At 35.1% G+C, this 19,511-nt stretch overlaps 2 protein-coding genes and 1 pseudogene across 4 annotated transcripts in view; 2 read left to right on the top strand and 1 right to left on the bottom strand.

Annotated features, from left to right (window-relative positions):
- Positions 1 to 12,087, top strand: part of LOC125834952 (6,7,8-trihydroxycoumarin synthase-like) — an 84,183-nt gene extending 72,096 nt beyond the window's left edge. For all 3 annotated transcript variants that reach the window (XM_049514097.1, XM_049514096.1, XM_049514095.1), the window contains exons 2-3: positions 10,281 to 11,195; positions 11,388 to 12,087. In XM_049514097.1, coding sequence (XP_049370054.1) covers positions 10,314 to 11,195; positions 11,388 to 11,996 — 1,491 coding nt within the window. In that variant the 5' untranslated portion in view covers positions 10,281 to 10,313 and the 3' untranslated portion in view covers positions 11,997 to 12,087. The remainder of the gene's footprint in view (positions 1 to 10,280; positions 11,196 to 11,387) is intronic.
- LOC125834957 (5-OH-xanthotoxin synthase-like) lies at positions 1,345 to 3,101 on the top strand (annotated as a pseudogene).
- A 114-nt stretch (positions 12,088 to 12,201) lies between the features above and the next one.
- Positions 12,202 to 19,316, bottom strand: LOC125834947 (protein transport protein SEC23-like). Its single transcript, XM_049514092.1, has 12 exons — positions 18,387 to 19,316; positions 18,102 to 18,275; positions 17,111 to 17,272; positions 16,603 to 16,745; positions 15,704 to 15,779; positions 15,377 to 15,549; positions 15,106 to 15,187; positions 14,467 to 14,544; positions 13,667 to 13,828; positions 13,303 to 13,566; positions 13,022 to 13,126; positions 12,202 to 12,561 (listed from the first exon to the last, which is right to left on the bottom strand). Exons 1-12 carry the CDS (start codon positions 19,125 to 19,127, stop codon positions 12,412 to 12,414), a joined length of 2,310 nt encoding a protein of 769 aa, XP_049370049.1. The 5' UTR covers positions 19,128 to 19,316; the 3' UTR covers positions 12,202 to 12,411.
- Positions 19,317 to 19,511: the final 195 nt, after the last annotated feature.

Raw genomic sequence — 19,511 nt, 5'->3', positions numbered from 1 at the left:
ATGACACAGAAGCAGGGGAGACAAAAATCCCGCGTATGTTTGTTCATGATCAAGTCAGAATTGATTGCGAGTTGAGCTATGACCTAAAGCTAAAGCTAGCTCATGAGAAAGGGATTGTCCATGATCATATAATGAGACCAAGGAACTTGTTGAGATTTCTATCTTATTAATTTGATTATTAGTCAATTTGTTTTCAATAATTATGGTTGCAGATAACCAAATTATATCAACAGTTAACCTTAGCTTGATCAATTATATATAACAAATTTAATGAATTATATCATTTAGCGTACTATGTAACCCTGCAAGATATTTATTCATTCAACCTATATATAGCCTTTGGCTAATGCTATCTAAGTTATGTTGACAAATATCTTGAAAATGTGCAAAATATTTATTGCTAGAGAAGAAAGTTTTAATTTTTGATCAATCTTTATATAAGGGCTAATTCTATCTAGGCTATGTTGTTGAGACAAATATTAGAAATTAAACGAACTCAAAATGTCATTTTCATGAGTTATTAGATTCACGTAACGTGCTTCAATTAGCAACCTTAAAAAATCAAAAGAAAATTATAAGTGGTTTGCAGAGATTGAGGGAGAAATTGTTGCAAGTAATTGCAAAAAAGTTTATTTGAGTATTTATGTCTAAGACACTCTTGACCTTTTGAAGTAATTAACTAATTTCACTTGTTATGAATTATTACTTATAATAGTAGTTATTATATTGTTCACTACTAGAATTTCGTTGTTTGCTCAACTGCAAAAAATACTCGGAATGTAGTCGAAAAATGGAGTTTTGTGATGACTTTCTGACTATTTTTAAGTAATCAGCATATTGAAAGTCCGAAGATATTTGCCGACTATATACAGTAGTTAAAACATATAAAACTAGACCTAACCGTTAGACTACCTAAATGGTCGACTACCATAGTCGGAAAACTATTAATCACCCCCGATTAAATTCGGACCGCACATTATAGGGCCCATTTGAGGTGACGCTCCCAACAAAATTTTCTCCATACGGTCAGGACTCGAACCCGAAACCTCTGGTTAAGGGTTACGTTTTTAAAATCCATAATATGCTTAACTGGATATAAGGAAAGTAATGGCAATCACGGATGTTGGAGCATTCTTCCAACCATCATGAACTTGAAGGATTTAAAAGAAGCATAGAAGGAAGACTTCAAGATCACCAGTATGCTGAGATGGCTACATATATAATATGGTCAATCTTGTAATTTGACTATTTTTGTAATATAAGTATAAATAGTCTAACCCAAGAGCCATTTATATATAAAAAAACATATCAAGTGACAAGTATTTTGTAAAGTTGGACAACTTAATGATGTTCTTTTTATTCTTTGTAGCCTTTCCTATCATTCTTATTTTTCTTCTTAAAGCCAAAATAAGTGGCAAAAACAATTTGCCACCAGGTCCTTTAGGGTTGCCATTCATTGGAAATTTGCATCAATTTGATAGTTTAACCCTCATCTCTACTTTTGGAAACTTTCCAAAAGATATGGAAAAATCTTTTTACTAAAATTTGGTTCTACTCCAATAATTGTAGTTTCTTCAGCAAAATTAGCAAAAGAAGTATTGAAAACACAAGATTTAGTATTTTGTAGTAGAGCTTCTATTCTTGGCCAGCAAAAATTGTCTTACAATGGTCGTGACATAGTCTTTGCACCTTACAATGACTCTTGGAGAGAAATGCGAAAAATTTGTCTTCTTCATCTATTTAGTCTCAAGAAAGTACAATTATTTAGTCCAATTCGTGAAGATGAAGTATCAAGATTGATCAAGAAAATATCCCAACAAGTTGTCACTTCACAAATCACCAATTTGAGCAATTTAATGATTTTACTAAGTAGTAATATCATGTTCAGAGTTGCTTTTGGAATTAGGTATGACGAAGAATCACATGAAAGTGAGAGGTTTAATTTTCTTTTAGGAGAATCTGGAGAAATGTTGACTAGCTTCTTTATCTCTGATTTTTTTCCTTCTTTAAGCTTGATTGATAAATTATTTGGAAATATTAGTAGACTTGAGAAGAATTTTAAAGGTTTTGATGAGTTTTATGAAAAACTCATTGAGCAGCATCTTAAACCCAATAGGCCAAAATCTATGGAAGGGGACATTCTTGATATTTTGCTCCAATTGAAGAAAGAGAAATCAACACCAATTGATCTCACTATGGAGGATATAAAGCAATTGTTATGGTAAATCGCTTATGTCTTAAAGCTCTCAAAACACACACACTTCTTTTCCTTGTCAATTTTTTTTTTCTTTTTTGAACTTTTTATTTTTATATAATATTGAATTGATCTTAAATGGAGTGACATGGATAACTCACATAACAATATAACAGCGTAGTCAGATAGAGTAAAGGATAGTGATCAGTTGTCATCCTTCTTCAGAAAATTATACGTATAAAAAATATTGTATAAATAGGTACACCTTTAGCGAAATTTTTGTTTTCTTTCTTTGTAGAATGTGTTACTTGCAGGATCAGAAACTAGCGCGGCTACAATAATATGGACTATGACAGCCTTGATGAAAAATCCAAAAGCCATGAAGAAGGTTCAAGAAGAAATTAGAAAATCAATTGGGAACAAAGGCATTGTGAATGAAGATGATATACAAAATATGCCCTATTTCAAAGCAGTGATAAAAGAGACATTTAGATTATATCCATCGGTTCCAATCCTAATACCAAGAGAATCAATGAAGAAATCCACACTAGAAGGGTATGAAATTCAACCAAAAACTATAGTTCATGTGAACTCATGGGCTATTGCAAGAGATCCTGAAATATGGGAAAATCCAGAAGAATTTATACCAGAGAGATTCTTGAATAGTGATATCGATTTTAAGGGACAAGATTTTGAGTTTATTCCATTTGGAGCAGGAAGAAGAGGGTGCCCAGGGATGACACTTGGGATTGCATCAGTTGAACTTGCATTGTCAAATCTTCTTTATTCATTTGATTGGGAATTACCTTATGGGATGATAAAAGAAGACATTGACATAGATGTTAGGCCTGGAATTACCATGCATAAGAAGAATGTTCTTTGTCTTATCCCCAAAAAATATATTTAGATTGTATATCCTCATACGTGGATCTTGGACTAGTTATCTAAGGTTAAATAAATTTTTTACATATGTAATGAACCCTTCTGCATATTAAACTTAGTAAGTTTAAATCTTGAATGCACCTGACTTTATTGTTTAGAATATTGTATTTTAGTCTTAAATCCAAAAAGACTAATAATAACAAAGATTATGGACAAAACAAAGTAAATGGAATTATGTAAAGCTTAACTCAGGAGGAAGGGATTGTCCAAGACCATATAAGGAGATCAAACTTGTTGAGATTTCTATCTTATTCATTTGATTAGTCAATTTATTTTCAATAATTCTGCTTGCATAGAACCAAATTATATCGTTACACTTTTGATCTTTCTCCTCGTGAATCTTCATAAATTTAATGAACTATATACCATATATTATTTATTTACTTATGTGTTATGCTAATTTTGCACTATAACCTATTATCCCTGCTAGATATTTATTCATTCAACCTATATATAGCCTTTGGCTAATGATATAAGTTATGTTAACAATTATCTTGAAAATGTGCAAAATATTTATTGCTAGGGTACAAAGTTCATTTTCAAGATCCAATTTTTGGACCAATAATTTTTATATGTCATGTATATATCCCTACTCTATTCAAATAGGGCGAAACATCGTGATGATTCAAAAAATAAACAATTGATTCAATTTTAAAAGAAGAAGAAAATAAGAATTTTAAAAGAGTCGCCACCTAATTTTAGGAAAAACTAGGAAACCAATTAAATGATCTACGAAACCATTAGATTCTAGGTAATGGGTTCAAATGATTCTAAATGAAATGTGTTAAGCATCCTTCGAAATTCACAAATGTGATTTCCGACTGAATTTATTTTTCAAATTGAGGAGGAGATGACACAATATACAAGTAAAACAAATATGCAATATATACAAATAATAAAGTAAATCAATAATAAAAGCAACGGCTTTGCCTAACGTAAATAATACAAAATAATGAATAAAGAATGTTGTTCGAACTTCATTCGAATAGCTTCAATGAGAAGCAAACTTGTGTACCTGTAATGTAATGACCCTAAAGGTCATTTTTGGAAATTTTCATAAAATGACCGTTTTACCCCTCCCGATAGTTGCCCCGAGTCCTAATTGTTGTATTTTCGAAGTTGGTTTGAAGGAAAATTGATGAAAAGTTGAGTTTTTAAGAGTTAAAGTTTGGTTAAAAGTGCTATTTCGAGTCATTTGGAGTTTTGAGACTCGAATCGGATTTCCGTCGATTCCAGCAGTTTTAGAATGTCGAAACGGATCTATGAGAATTTACGGAGTCGAATTTGGAGTTAAAACGAAGATTTGAGGTCCTAAGTTGCAAAAATTGTGAAATTTTGATCAAGAGTTGACTTTGGTCAACAAACGAGGTTCCGGTGCTCGAAATGGAATTCCGAGGGCACCGTTGGATTCAGGGGGTGATTCTAAGTCTAGAATGATTCTTGGTTGAATTTTTAGAGGCCCCGAGTGCGTTTCGAGTTTTTGAGCCTAAAGTTAGTTTCTTGATGCCTTATCGGATACCGGGTCAAGGAGACCTCGAATTCAAATTCCGACGATTTCATTGAGTCCGAAATGTCATTTTCAAGCTAGTAGCATATTTGGTTTGTGTTCGGGAAGTGCCAAATGAGTTTTGGGTGAGCTTTTAAGCTTCTTGGATGTTTTGACACTATTTCAGCAAATTGTGGCAACTAAAGGGTTCATTATTAGTTTTAAAGGTCGAAAAAATTATTCCGAAAGTTCTGAAACTTTGAGCATGAATTATAGGACTTATCTGCAAATTTTGGTGCATTTTCGCTAACCCAAGATTGGACTTTTATCGTAAATAAGAAATAATTGTTTACCGAGTAGAAATGATATTTGACTGGGCAAACGAGCATGAAATTGAGCTCCGATTGAACGGGCAGGTCCGTATCATTATTTAAGACATTTACAAAAAAGAATCGGGTCATTTCACTATCGTATGAGGAAATTACGGCCTTTTTAGTGAAAGATTAACTGTTGTTTTTCTGGTGCATAACAGCCAGGTACTGTTATAAAAATCTCAGACTATGTTCATTTGGTATTTTGAGCATATCGGGAGTTCTAGAGATCGGAATGGAGTGATTCTTACGGGTTTATTCTTGAATTAATATGAGGGTTAGTATTCAATCTTCAATTCGACATTTTCTCATAATTTCTTTATCTGGTTTTTTTTCTCTATCCGTAAACCTCTTGGGAAAAATTGGGGTTTTATCGATTGGGACTCCCTTTTTGATGAAAAAGGTATATTTACGATCCTTATGTTATGGGTAAACTGATTTTAACATAAAATTATTGATTCATCGATTATTTTCATCATATTAATCGCGTACAATTTGGACTTTCCCGGTAAAGTTAAAGTTTGATAAATTAAGATTTTCAAGGTCGATCTTAACTCCATTTTTGATGAAATTTCATATTTGAACTTATCTAAGCATGGGTAAAATGTTTTTCAAGAGATATTTCATTTTCGAGTCGGGGTTTCGGATCCGAATATTTTAGGCTTCTTCAAGAACGTGGATTTTCCTTCAAATTGAGTTTGTGAATTGATTTCAACTCCATTTTCAAATTGGTTTTCAGCATTAGCTTCCAAATACTTTAAGGATCATTTTACATAAAAAATTTCCAGATTTGGGTATCGTTTTCCGGTATGAGACTTTTGGACCGTTTTGCCCTTTTTCCCTAAATTTCTTGATTTTGGTGTCATTGTACTCGAATTGTGATTGTGAATAATTGTTTGAATAGATTATCGCGATCCGAATAATACTCGGAAAGGAAAGGCTTAAGTCAAGTAACTTTTGGAGTTCGTTTTAAGGCAAGTGGCTTCCAAACTTTGTAAAACTCTTAGACTACGCATGACTACTTTCCTAATTGTGTTGGGGAGTAATGAGGATTGAGGATGAGTTTTATTTGTTGATTGAAATTGTTGTAAATAAAAGATAGGGAATAAAACGAGCTAAATGTGTTATATGTGACTTGAATTTTATTGAATAAGTCATGTGATAAATGATATTGAGAGGATAGAAGAGCATGAGTAGGCTATGATTGATACAGACATTGATGTTGAGACAGATGATGTGTAATACTATGATGTGGTCGTGATATGGTTGTGATTGAGACAGGGGATGTGTAATACTATGATGTGGCCGTGATATGGTTGTGATTGAGACAGGTGATGTGTAATACTATGATGTGGTCGTGATATGGTTGTGATTGAGACTGGTGATGTGTAATACTATGATGTGGTCGTGATATGGTTCTGATTGAGACAGATGATGTGTAATACTATGATGTGATCGTGATATGATTGTGATTGATGACATGTGCATATTTATTATTCATCTCATGTGTGAATTATCTGTTGCATGAGTTTTGAGACACTAATATGAGGATGGATGGATGGATATGAGACACAGTTGAGACTAGCTCCGGCTAGAGATATATGAGATGGACTAGCTCCGGCTAGCGATTTGGATGCCGATGGGATCTGGTTCCGGCGGTGATACATGGTCCATGTGTATCCCCCATGGGTTCTGATTTGAGTATTCAGCGCGAACTGATTACGTCAACAGATGTATATCGTAGGACAGACATGCATCACGACTACATGACATCATTATTGCATTTTGCATCGCATTTGCCTTATCTTTGTCTGTGATGTGTGGATTGTATCAGTTTACCCTTCTTATGTGAAATTTGATCTACTTGCTCTTATTTGTTGATCTGAGGTTGATGAGGATATATTATTGGTTCTGGCTGTTGAATATGATCTGTTTAGTATAGGTTGGTTGGTTTATTGCTAGATTGAAGTTTCGGTTGTTCGGTTGGGATTGAAAAGAGTTGTTTGTAGCTGCTAGTTTTGCTTAGTTTAGAGTTACTTGCGAGTACCTGTGGTTTTCGGTACTCACCCTTGCTTCTACACAATTGTGTAGGTTGACAGCTCTCTCTCAGATTCGGCTTAGTAGTTTCTTTAGCAGATTGAGCTTCGGGACATACTCGAGAGGTAGCGGTTCATTCCAGACGTGCCCTTGAGTTATCTTTACTTTCAGTTTTGTTCTATTCGAGAACTATACTCTGAGACTTGTATATTTTTATTCGAATTCTGTATTTAGAGGTTTGTACATGTGACAACCAAATTCTGGGTAGTGTTGAGTCTTAATTAAAGTCTTCCGCTTATTTATTATCTTTTATTCTCGTATTTCTACTTCTCTATCGTTGTGGTTGGGTTAGGCTGACGTGTCCGGCGGAAAATGGACACGTGCCATCACATCCGGATTTGGGGTGTGACATGTAAAGACACTTAGTAAAAGTGTTAGTAATAAATAAATATGAATAAAAATGAATAAATCAAATAATAACTTAAAAATAAAAACCCGTCTAATTAACATTGGAGGCCTTAGAAATCGACGGTAATTTCTTCATCCGCCAATTTTAACATACAAAATATATAAATTTTAACTAAATTTCCGTCTTTTACAATGGAGAGGCCTCGAAAATTGACGAAGAGATTTTTTGATTGGCCAATTTTAACTTAAAATATAAAGCAAACCAAAGATCATATAAATCAAGATGTAGCACCCGAATGATAACAACATATCACCACGATAATAATAATAATAATAATAATAATAATAATATAATAATAATAATAATAATAGCAACCTAGCTACTGGAAATTGCAAATTCTTCACTTCCTCCGTCCCATTTTATGTGGCAACCTTTAATCGGGCACGGAGTTTAAGAAATAAATGAAGACTTTGAAATGTTTACAAAATTACCCTTTAAATACCTACTATATAAGGAAATGTGACATTCTTTTTGGAACTGACCAAAAAGGAAATTGTGCCACATAAAATGGGGCGGAGGGAGTAATATTTTATGTCATCAACAAGCTGCCATATATATGAATAAAATAAGAACAATAATGGATAATTAATGAAGCAAACAATAATAATACTACAATATTGTAATGGATAATTAATGAAGCAAACAATAATAATACTAAAATACTGTAATGTCTTATCTGATAGGGTAAGAATATAATCTAAACAACAACAAAATATGTCATTAATAAGGGAAAATGCATAAGTACCCCCAGCCTATGCCTGAAATTCCAGAGACACACCTAACCTTTACTAAGGTCCTATTACCCCCCTCCCCCCCCCCCCCCCGAACTTAATTTATCTATAGTATTCTACCCTTTTTCTGCCTACGTGGCATTATCTTGAAAAAAATGTCAACATGCACTGGGCCCACAAAGATAGTGCCACGTAGGCCAAAAAGGGGTAGAATATTACATATAAAATAAGGTCAGGGGGTAATAGGACCTTAGTAAATGTTAGGTGTGTCTCTGAGATTTCGGGTATAGGCTGGGGATACTTATGCATTTTCCCCATTAATAATTACAAGAATGATTAAATTCACTACAAAACAAAACATAATTAGTGGAACAATTATGAAGGAAGTAAAATACATTAAAATAAAAGAAATGCATTAAAAAAATAATATACTCACAAATAATTAACCATAGCATGAGGACTTTTAAGGAAATAATATACTCACAAATAATTAATATACCAAAGATCATAACATTACTGAAAAGTAATAAAATAATAAAAGCAAAGAATCTTAATGGTAAAAGAAAACAAACAGAGCTTCATTTGAGCATTATTTCTTCAGTACCGGGACGGAATAGGTCACAATTCAGGCCAGATCTGGTTGTCAACCACCGGTGTTGGAGTTTGAGAGTTTCATCGGGATTCGCAGCTAGCAGCGATGTGGTTTGTTGCTTGTTTTATTACTCCGGTTCATCGGAGCTAAGAGCTCTTCACCGGAGTTCGTGATGGAGCTGGTTGGATTTGGGGTGTCGCTTGAGCTCTAGTTGAAGCTCGCTATTGGTTTCACGGAGGAAAGGAGAAGGGTATGGTTGTGTTGTTTTTCGCCGGAAAAGGGAGGGGGTTTTGGGTTGCTGTTCGCTGCTGGAGTTGCAGCGGCGTTGAGGTGGTTTCCGGCTGTGGTTTGGTGTTGTTGTTGACTATTTGCTGGAAAACAGAGGGGTTTTGGGGTCTGGCGAAGGAGTTGTTTCAAGTGGGTTTTTTAGTGGTGATGGAGCTCGTTGGTGATTTTGGTTGCTGGAAAGGGAAAGGAGGTGAGCACCGGTGGTGGGTTGGCGTTTGGTTGGGAAGATGGGGTTTTGTTTGGAGGTGATTGACTGGTTGTTTCCAGTGGTGGTGGGCCTATTTGGTAGCTATTTGTAGGTTTAAGCTAGCCGGAATGGAGTTTGGTTCGATTGAGCTGCTGACCAGCTGCGTTTCGTGGGAGATTTAGGGGTGACCGGTGGTGGTGGGTCGCGATGGAGCTGGTGGTTTCGAGTAGGAGGTTTCAGGTAGGGTTTTGGGTCTGTTTGCCGTTGCTTTCCGGTGGGTTTTTGGGGTGGTGTTCCGGTGGAGAAGAGGAGAGTAATAGGTGGTTTGGGTTGCTATTTTGAGCTAGGTGGTGGCGGCAGCTCAAGGAAGATAAATTAGGATTTTTTATACATTTGGAATTCTTCCTTTCAATCTATGAAAATAATTGTACAATGGGCTCAAATTATGAGCTTGAAATTATTATCCAAAATTGATGTTTAAATAAAATATTTGTGTATATAAATATTATCCTAATTTAATAGTATTTCTGGATTGTCCTAAAAACACCAAATTGATATTAATAAAAGTAATGAATAAAATGAATATTAAAAAATGTAATGAACGTAACCAATGACGTGTAAAACAATGCAATCTAACATAAATAATGATTTAATCAACATGAATAAATATTTGAACGTATTCAACCGATTATGATAAAAAATAATGTAATTAAAATTAACTGATAAAAAATTCTGAAACTTTGACAAATAAGCGTAAATATTGATAAACTTATTTAAAATTATAAAAAAATATATTTTGAACTATTGAATAAATAAGACTTAAAAGTTATGAATTTTGAAAATGTTAGGCCAAAATTGGGTGTCAACATGTCACTTTCGTAATTATATGCCTTTGATCTTTTTCTATGTTACCTCAATTATTTGTTTTTGTTTTTTTTGGAAATTTTTTATTGCAACCTAAAACTATGAAATGACACAACAAGATGACTAGTATTTTGTGAAGTTTGGACAACAAAATGATGCTCTTTCTACTCTTTGTAGCCTTTCCTATCCTTCCTATTTTTCTTCTTCCTAAAGCCAAAAAGAGTAGCAAAAACAATCTGCCACCAGGTCCTATTGGCCTTCCATTCATTGGAAATTTGCATCAATTTGATAGTTTAGCCCCTCATATCTATTTTTGGAAACTTTCCAAAAAATATGGAAAAATATTTTCATTAAAATTTGGTTCTACTCCAATAATTGTGATTTCTTCAGCAAAATTAGCAAAAGAAGTGTTGAAGACACAAGATTTAGCCTTTTGTAGTAGAGTTTCTCATGTTGGGCAGCAAAAATTGTCTTATAATGGTCGCGACATAGTCTTTGCACCTTACAATGACTCTTGGAGAGAAATGCGAAAAATTTGTGTGCTTCATCTATTTAGTCACAAGAAAGTTCAATCATCTAGTTTGATTCGTGAAGATGAAGTCTCAAGAATGATCAAGAAAATATCTCAACATGTTGTCACTTCACAAATCACCAATTTGAGCAATTTAATGATTTTATTAAGTAGCCGTATTATTTTTAGAGTTGCTTTTGGTATTAGGTATGACGAAGAATCCCATGAAAGTAGGAGGTTTTATTTTCTTGTTGAAGAATCAGCAGCAATGATGACTAGTTTTTTTGTCTCTGATTTTTTTCCTTCTTTAAATTGGATCGATAAACTTACTGGATTGACAAATAGACTTGATAAGAGTTTCAAGGAGTTGGACGAGATTTATGAAGAACTCATTGAGCAGCATCTTAATCCCAATAGGCCAAAATCCATGGAAGGGGACATTCTTGATGTTTTGCTCCAATTGAAGAAAGAGAAATCAACACCAATTGATCTCACTTTGGAGGATATAAAAGCAATTGTCATGGTAATCTCTTGTCTTAAAGCTCTCAAACACACTTTTTATTTTATATAATACTGAATTGATCTTAAATGGAGTGACATGGATAATTCAGATAACAATATAACGACGTAGCCACATAAAGTGAAGTGTGATCAGTAAAACATCCTTCATCAAAAAATTATATGGACAATATTTTTTAATTTTCTTTCTTTGTAGAATGTGTTACTTGCAGGATCAGAAACTAGCGCGGCTGCAGTAGTATGGACAATGACGGCCTTGATAAAGAATCCAAAAGCCATGAAGAAAGTTCAAGACGAAATAAGAAAATCAATTGGGAACAAAGGCATTGTGAATGAAGATGACATCCAAAATATGCCCTATTTCAAAGCAGTGATAAAAGAGGCTTTCAGATTATATCCACCAGTTCCACTTTTAGTGCCAAGAGAAACAATGAAAAAATCCACACTAGAAGGGTATGAAATTCAGCCAGGAACTATAGTCCAAGTTAATGCATGGGCAATTGCAAGAGATTCTGAAATATGGGAAAATTCAAAAGAATTTATACCCGAGAGATTCTTAAATAGCGATATCGATTTTAAGGGACAAGATTTTGAATTTATTCCATTTGGAGCGGGAAGAAGAGGATGCCCAGGGATGGCACTTGGGGTTGCATCAGTGGAACTTGCATTGTCAAATCTTCTTTATTCATTTGATTGGGAATTACCTTTTGGGATGAAAAAGGAAGACATTGACACAGATGTTAAGCCTGGACTTACCATGCATAAGAAGAATGATCTTTGCCTTATCCCTAAATATTATATGTAGATTGTATATCTTCATAAGTGGATCTTGGGCGAGTTTTGTAAGGTTAATTAAAGTCGTTACATAATGCCACATCATCTATTATTTACATGTCTAAAACATATTTAAAATATAATAAACCCTTGTGCCTATCAAAAGCGAAACATGAATTGACAATATCAAAAAGTAATCCTTCTCCTCAAGTATCCTTCCAAGATGTTTATGTTACTAATATTTTTAGCATGAAAGAAGCAAATAGTCTAAGAGATGTATATTGGAACTTTAAATTATATATGAGAGCTATAATCCTTACTACAATCAGCTACATGATTAACAAGGAATTTTAGTACAAAATCGAAGCACAGACGAGAGGTTAGCAGCAGAGATGATGCACTCTTTGCTGGTATCAATCGAACTGCTGGAATCTCGTTTTTTTTTCTCAAGAAGATTGCACCGCCAGTCGCTGAAGATGCTGGAAGAAAACTTGGAGACTTACATCATCAGTGAATATCACATCTGAACCCGCTGCCATATCGTTTGCATTATTGTATGTGGCTGAGGGATTCAACTTTGCCAAAAGAAATCTTGCCTGGTAAGCATGTGGGAAAATATTAGAACAAGATAAGCATAAACAACCAGAAAATTATGCCAAATGCAACTTTATCCCTGTGTCCGCCCTTCAAATGGGCAGGGAAGCTCAGTGCATTAAGCTCCCTCTATGCACGGGGTGGTCTAGGGAAGGGCCGGACCACAAGGGTAGATTATATGCAGCCTTACCCTGCATTTCTGCAAGAGGTTGATTACATGGCTCGACATGGCAACAACTTTATCAATTACGCCAAGGCTTCCCCTTTCCAGTTCCCACCCTACGAAAGCTCGTTCTGTTTCCCCCCCAACAGAAGGCACATCATACCAAAAGAAAAATCTAGAGAGAAAAAAACACTTTGCATCTCGGAATTCGAGGAACTTATGATCCATTATACTACACAACATGTTGTGCTGGTGTAGTACAAAGCAACAAAATTTTAGAATCCCAATATGATGCTTACCTGGGAACCATGCTGATCACACACTACAAGTCTAGGAACAGGAAACCTCTCCTGGATGAGTGCTTGGGCCTCGTCATGAGGAACTTGCAATAGATGAGCAAATGCCTGAAAGAACCAAGGAAAATGGACATCAATTTGTTTCACAATCACAAATGATGGTGAAAAGAATTCCAAAATAGCCATAACGTATTCCACAAGATTGGGAATGGAGAAGACAGAGATTTCTAATTTAGCATAAAGGTCTCATCATTTAGAAGAAGACGGCAAAGCAATAAACATACCTGATGCTCTGGCTGGTTCTGGTATCCCAAATTTCTCCATTGAGCTATTGTCATTCCGTGGAATATGACAACACTGAAGTACGAATCCAACAAAAGAATGCGATCAGCAGCAATTGATGCCACATCCAGTAAAGCTGGAGAAGGCAGCGTATTGAATGAAAATGCCATTAGTGTAGGTTGAATCATAACAACAGCATTGCTTATACTCTCTCGGTAGAGCAGCATCCGGAAATATGCTGTCTCATCGGGACTATTATTGAAAACCTGTGATGTACACACATTAATGAGAGACAATAGACCGTGCATCCATGATATACATTCAAAAGTTGAATGGAACAAAAAAAGAGAGGCTGGGTTATATTACTTGCAAAAATTGTGATCGCCGCAAATGAAACATGAACTGAGGGAGCAGAGAAAAACAGGGATTCAAAGTGAAAGATGCAGGATCATCCTTCCTATATTCGCCAAACTTGGAACACAGGCGAATCAGATTCCGATCTAGCCACCTTGTGGGATCAAAATCTTCCTGGAAAGTGAAATCTATTAATCAGGATTTATCAATTAAATATACAGAGAAGCAAGAACTGAAAGATAGTATCAACTCAGGTAGACAGATTCAACAATGCTTCATACAAGCAAAAAAGGAGGAGAATGAGTTGAGTAGGATCAGTCCAGAAAAACTTTAGAAGCACACTCTCTTCAACTTTGATCTCTTAATATCGTAACGGATTTAGGAATAAATTCTTCCACTATTTGGCTCATATGCAACAAGCTCATCATGTCACTATTAATTTAGTCGAACAATGAGGTTGTTACCATCCGTGCTTTTTGTGCGAATAGAACATTTGAGAGTATAGAGAATTTGTTGTTGAGATCCAACTTTTTTCTTTTGAATCTTTGGTATAAAATGGAAGTATGGACTTGTTTAGATAGCCAACTAGAGTTCTCGGAGGCATGATGCATGCGCTCACATTATATTTTTGTAAAGATCATGACATCATGGTGTAGTATAAATAAATTATTTTTGGCCAAAAAGTTGATATTGTACTATTTACAAACTGGAAAGGCAAACAAAGACAAAGATGACTAGTAGGCATCTACACATAATTAAGTAAATAGAGCAAACAATATTGTGTAGAACTAATTATAGCTCAAAAATGATACCTCTAGCTCCATTTTATAAGAAGCCAATCTAGCCATTACTACGGCAGCAGCTTCCTGATCAAACCCTTGCACCAAGTCCTACAAACATAGATTTATTGCACCATCAGTATCAACACCTGTATGCACCCTAGAAAGTTCATCAAAGTCCATCCAGAAAGAATTGTCATACGAAAAAGTTTCCAGAGAAAGAAATACACAAAAACATACAGCATAACAACATGGAAAAGCTTATCATTAATTGATGGAGTCTGAAATTATAATGAGGATGACTGAACAAACATCAAAACAAACTTCACAAGAGTTTTAAAATGAGCTTGAATCCTTGGATGTTAAGTGTATAAAACTTCTCTAGTTATCTCAAAATGGAAATTCAATTGCACAATACGGGGGAAGGGAGCAGTACTACTTCAAAGAATACTGCTCTTCAATTCAGAATGTACTTCCCATGAAAAATATCAGTCTCATGAAGTACTAGTCAAAAGACAAATTTAAGATAAAAAGATAAAATTAGAAACAAATAAAAGTAATATCATTCTCTATGCTTGGGAAAAGATACGTGTGAACTATATAAAAAAGAACAAAATAGACTTCATTGTATTACAAATGACAATATAAAAATCAAAACTCGTCATTACAGACCTCAGTGCCAACACCAGCATCAACCCATCTCCTAGTAATGGTTGTAACTCGTAGTTTTGTTTGCCCATCAGGGCTCTGATAACTGCACAGCCAAGAACCAACAAATTTTGGTTACACGATAACATCTTCTTTTTCTAGTATACCCTCACAATATAAATTGAATACAGAATGTTCTATCCATCAAAAGTTAAGTAAATCTCAGGTTACATTAACTGTTTTCAAAAGAAATAGTAACAATTAAAAAAAAGTAGAGCTGAAGTTTTCTAAGCACCTTGTAAGAAACTGTATGTACAATTGTGGATTTATATTGCCTGAAGGATCTGACTTCTCACTAGATGAAACATCATAGAAAACTGTCAAGCAAGTGTTTTTGTCGAGACCACAGAGCTTCCAAGCTGTAGTATTCCCCTCACCAGTAACTGTGCTGGAGACGGCAGGTCCTTTCTGCATAAGACTACATGATCAGTATCAAATAATTTCTGAAAATGTCATATTCGAGGATAAATCTTGGTTTACCAGGTCGATTCTTTCAGGTTAGCCGTCTAATATTAGGTCAATGTATTACGGCTGAGAATGTGAAAAACTAAAGTACACCAACCTTCTCAAGAGATGTGCAAGGACCAATTATCCCTTGAATTTTAATATCCTTGGAGCAGTTGATCTCTAATGTAGCACTAGAACAAAATTAATTCATCAGATTCATGATCAAATAGTTGAAGAAAAATAAAGCACATCCAAGCAGAAGAGAGACGTATCATTTTAAGAAATACTCACTCTACAGAATACAAGCAAGATAACTTCAAATATTTACCTCTCAAACAGTCCAAATATGGACATCCCTAGCTTAATGGAAGTCTGCCCTCTCCTTCCCTATCCCCTAAGAAACCCTTCTCGCTCTTCTATTTAAGGTAAGAGTAAAGGAAGGGCATTTTGGGGCTTATGCAGTTCAACATTGGGGATAATGCGTTGTTTGTGAAGGTGGTATATAATAATGTTGGTAATAAAATTGGGGCGAACATTTTAAATGTTACCAAATAGAAAGAATTTCACATAATTGGGACATAACTCAATCAGTTTTTCACCCAAAAAGTCCATTTCTTCTCCGCAATTCCCTTATCTCATCTTCAATGTTAACAACCCGAGCTTCATTCTATCCTCAGAGAAGAAGCTAGCTGGTGGAATAGTCGCTCATACATTGGTTATTTGTGCTGAATTTCTACATCAAATAGTTATTCTTGAAACATATCCTTCTCTATTATTTATTTCTAGAACTTGTGATGATGCTAAGTTTTAGACATCTATGCAATTGACAAAGATGCTTTATCAAGTTCTTTAATAGTGCCTGGTTCACTTAACAGCTCACAGTGTCCCAGCTAGAAGAAGGAAATTTCCAACCATGAACTTGAAAATATTTCAACAGTCACAATAACCATATTAAATGGATAAATCATAACCCTTTCACATGAAGGAAAATAAATGACATATCAAAAAGCTCACTTGAAGCAAAGCCCAAGAGACTGTTCACCAACTTCAAATACACGCTTGAAGGAATCTTTGAAAACAGAATGCCCAAAGCTTTCAGCAAGAACAACTTGTCCTCCAGTCTTTTCAATAGCTACTTTCATCTCTGCAACTCCAACCTAAAAAAACAATACTAGTCAAAAAATAGCATCTCTTATGAATCGATCAGATTCATCAATAAGTCAAGAGACCTCTCTAGTAAGGGATAGAGTAAAGTTTTCACATTCAATTGATGAGGCTAATAATACTAAAAATCAAAATATACCCGCACCAAGAAAAGAAAATGCTTACACATTAATATATTTTTCGATAATTTAACAGATAAACCTAAATAACTAAATACTGTCCAGGATAAAATGCTTCATCTGAAAGTGAACACCAGTTTTTATTTTAATTAAGGACAAGTGAACACCAGTCTCTTGCACCAAAAGCTTATAAGACAAACAACACAGTTCATGGAGACAAGTGGTTGATCAAGTCAAACCTGGTCCAGTGCTGAAGCAAAAACATCTAAGATGTGACCATGACTAACGAGTTGCTTTGCGAGTTCCTCGTAGAAATGAACAGCCTTTCTAAAAAATGGTGCAGCATCCTTGTGTAGATCTTTATGAGAACGAACAGGTTCTGATAAATCCTTCGACACAATCTACAAAAACAAACAAAAAAGGAAAAGAAAGTCACTTAAGAAGCATTGTTAGGCAAACTTTCTTCAGAATGAGGCCAAGTTCAATTGATTGTTTAAATTTCATGCAAAAAGAAGTCTCTTAAATCATTTGACTTGCTAACCTATTAAATTTCCTGGTTAGAAATCTGGCCTCAACGTATAGGGTGATTATTCAGGAGCCTTAAGAGGAGAAAGGGAGGGCTGGCAGAGACCAATTTAAGTGGCGAACAGAATGCTTAAAACAAGATAAATATGCATATTAAGTTCTTGTTGTTGAAGTACCTTATGATCCTCATCTTCTTAACTCACTAAGATATCCTATATATCAAGTTATTCTTGAGGAAAAAAAATGTTTAGTGAAGGTATAGTACACGTGATTTGGTTGGACAAAAGTTGAAATCCTATATACAATTAACCCAAATTTTAGTTATCGAATGATACCAATGCTAATCTAATACTACTCATCTGCTACGAAGGTTTACTGCAGAAGGCAATGATAAGCCAAATAGTCTCCTTCATGGATAAGCAAGGAGCACAACATTAAAGAGTGTGTGAAAGACAGGAGGAGACTGATTGGTGACAATGGTGCTTTTATAACAGCTAGAAGTGATTGCCTTGAAGGCATAAGAATATTAAAAATCCTTCCTTTTCCAGAAGAATTTAGATTGTGCACAATCAGACAATAAAAAATGTAATCATTTGTCAATAAGAAATCATTCAAACACTCAAAAATTCCCCAGTAACTCCTTAGGATATTGGAATTCGTAGATCACTAAGAACAAAACAGAGCGAAAACAAAGTCAAAACTCACCGCGCCAGGTCCTTCAGTGCAAGGACCCCCAACTAATGCAACAATTCGAGCACCTGCCCCAGCCAAACAAGCACCAAGCAGACCAGTTGCCACACTCAATGCCACCCCAGTGCAGCGTGATGCTCTGTTTCCCGGTGTCACAGGCCATTGATCCGTATTCAATTCATCTAGCAACTAAAAAAACAACACACAAGAACAAAATCAACATTAAATTAACAACAGCTACACCACTCAAAGTCTCAAAGCAATCAAAAAGACAGCATTTTTAACCAACAAAGAACTCACCGAATCGAGTGTATACTCACACTCAGAAGCAGGTAACAAGAACCTAGTCAACCCGTGATTAGGTCCACCATTCACCCCACCACCCCCAACGCCACCACCACCACCCTTCCTACCACTAATACTACCAAGTCCTAACTGATCCAAAACTTGATCTTTCGACAAGTCCTTCGAACCCTGAAACACAAAAACCTTCGACATATCCGAAAACCCAAGTTCATGTACCTGCACCTGTGTACCATACGAAATAAACCCAACCATAGCATAATCAGGCAAAAGTCCAATAACCCTTTTCAATGCAGATTTAGCAAACTCCAATTCTTCATCCAACATACAAGTATCCAACACAAACAAATACACAGGTGGAGAATTATGACCACCAGGGTTCTGAATCGCATACTGAATAGTAGTAAATTGTGGATAAAGCTCAGCAGGTACATTCGTTTCCGAAATTCCCGAATAATGCTGAGGGAAATGATTACGTTGGAAACAAAACGGACAGATCCAAATTAAAGCTTGAAAATCAACACGGCAAAAGGGGTTTAAGATTGATGAACAAGTTTTGCAACGAAGGGGGGCGTAAGGTAGGGTAGGTAGATCAGGGAAAGGACGAAGCAATTGAATTGACGAAGCAATTGGGATTATACATTTGCTTGCTTCAACTTTGGTTCTTGGCCAAGAATTCCATGTCATACGAACTCCATCGATGCCTTCTGGGTCTGTTTGTGCCATTTCAGTCGCCATTTTTGAAGGGTTTTTGAGAGATTTGGGAATGACCCAGATGGAGAAAAGAGATAAAGATTGAGAATTTGGGAATTTTGGGGGGTTTGGTTAATGTGAATGAATCTGGAATTTTGATTTTGTATTGCTACATTATATGATCATTCTGTATTAATCCCCATTGTTTGATGAAAGCAAGAAATTGAACCTTATTGTATTAAAAAATTATATTTTTCCCTAAAAAGAACACCTATTTACCTTTTTTGTTCTTTTTGAGTTTTAGTCAAATACTATTAATTACTTCTTACATTTCAATTCGTTTGTCGTATTTTAACTTAACATAACATTAGAAATAAATCATATTTTTACATTTTATGATCTTAAACTAAAAATATACGGCTACACAGA

The sequence above is a fragment of the Solanum verrucosum genome, unplaced genomic scaffold (assembly GCF_900185275.1).
Source record: "Solanum verrucosum unplaced genomic scaffold, falcon-dt-bn FXZP01000184.1, whole genome shotgun sequence".
In the NCBI taxonomy this organism is placed as follows: Eukaryota; Viridiplantae; Streptophyta; class Magnoliopsida; order Solanales; family Solanaceae; genus Solanum; species Solanum verrucosum.
This window is presented reverse-complemented; position numbering and strand designations above follow the sequence as displayed.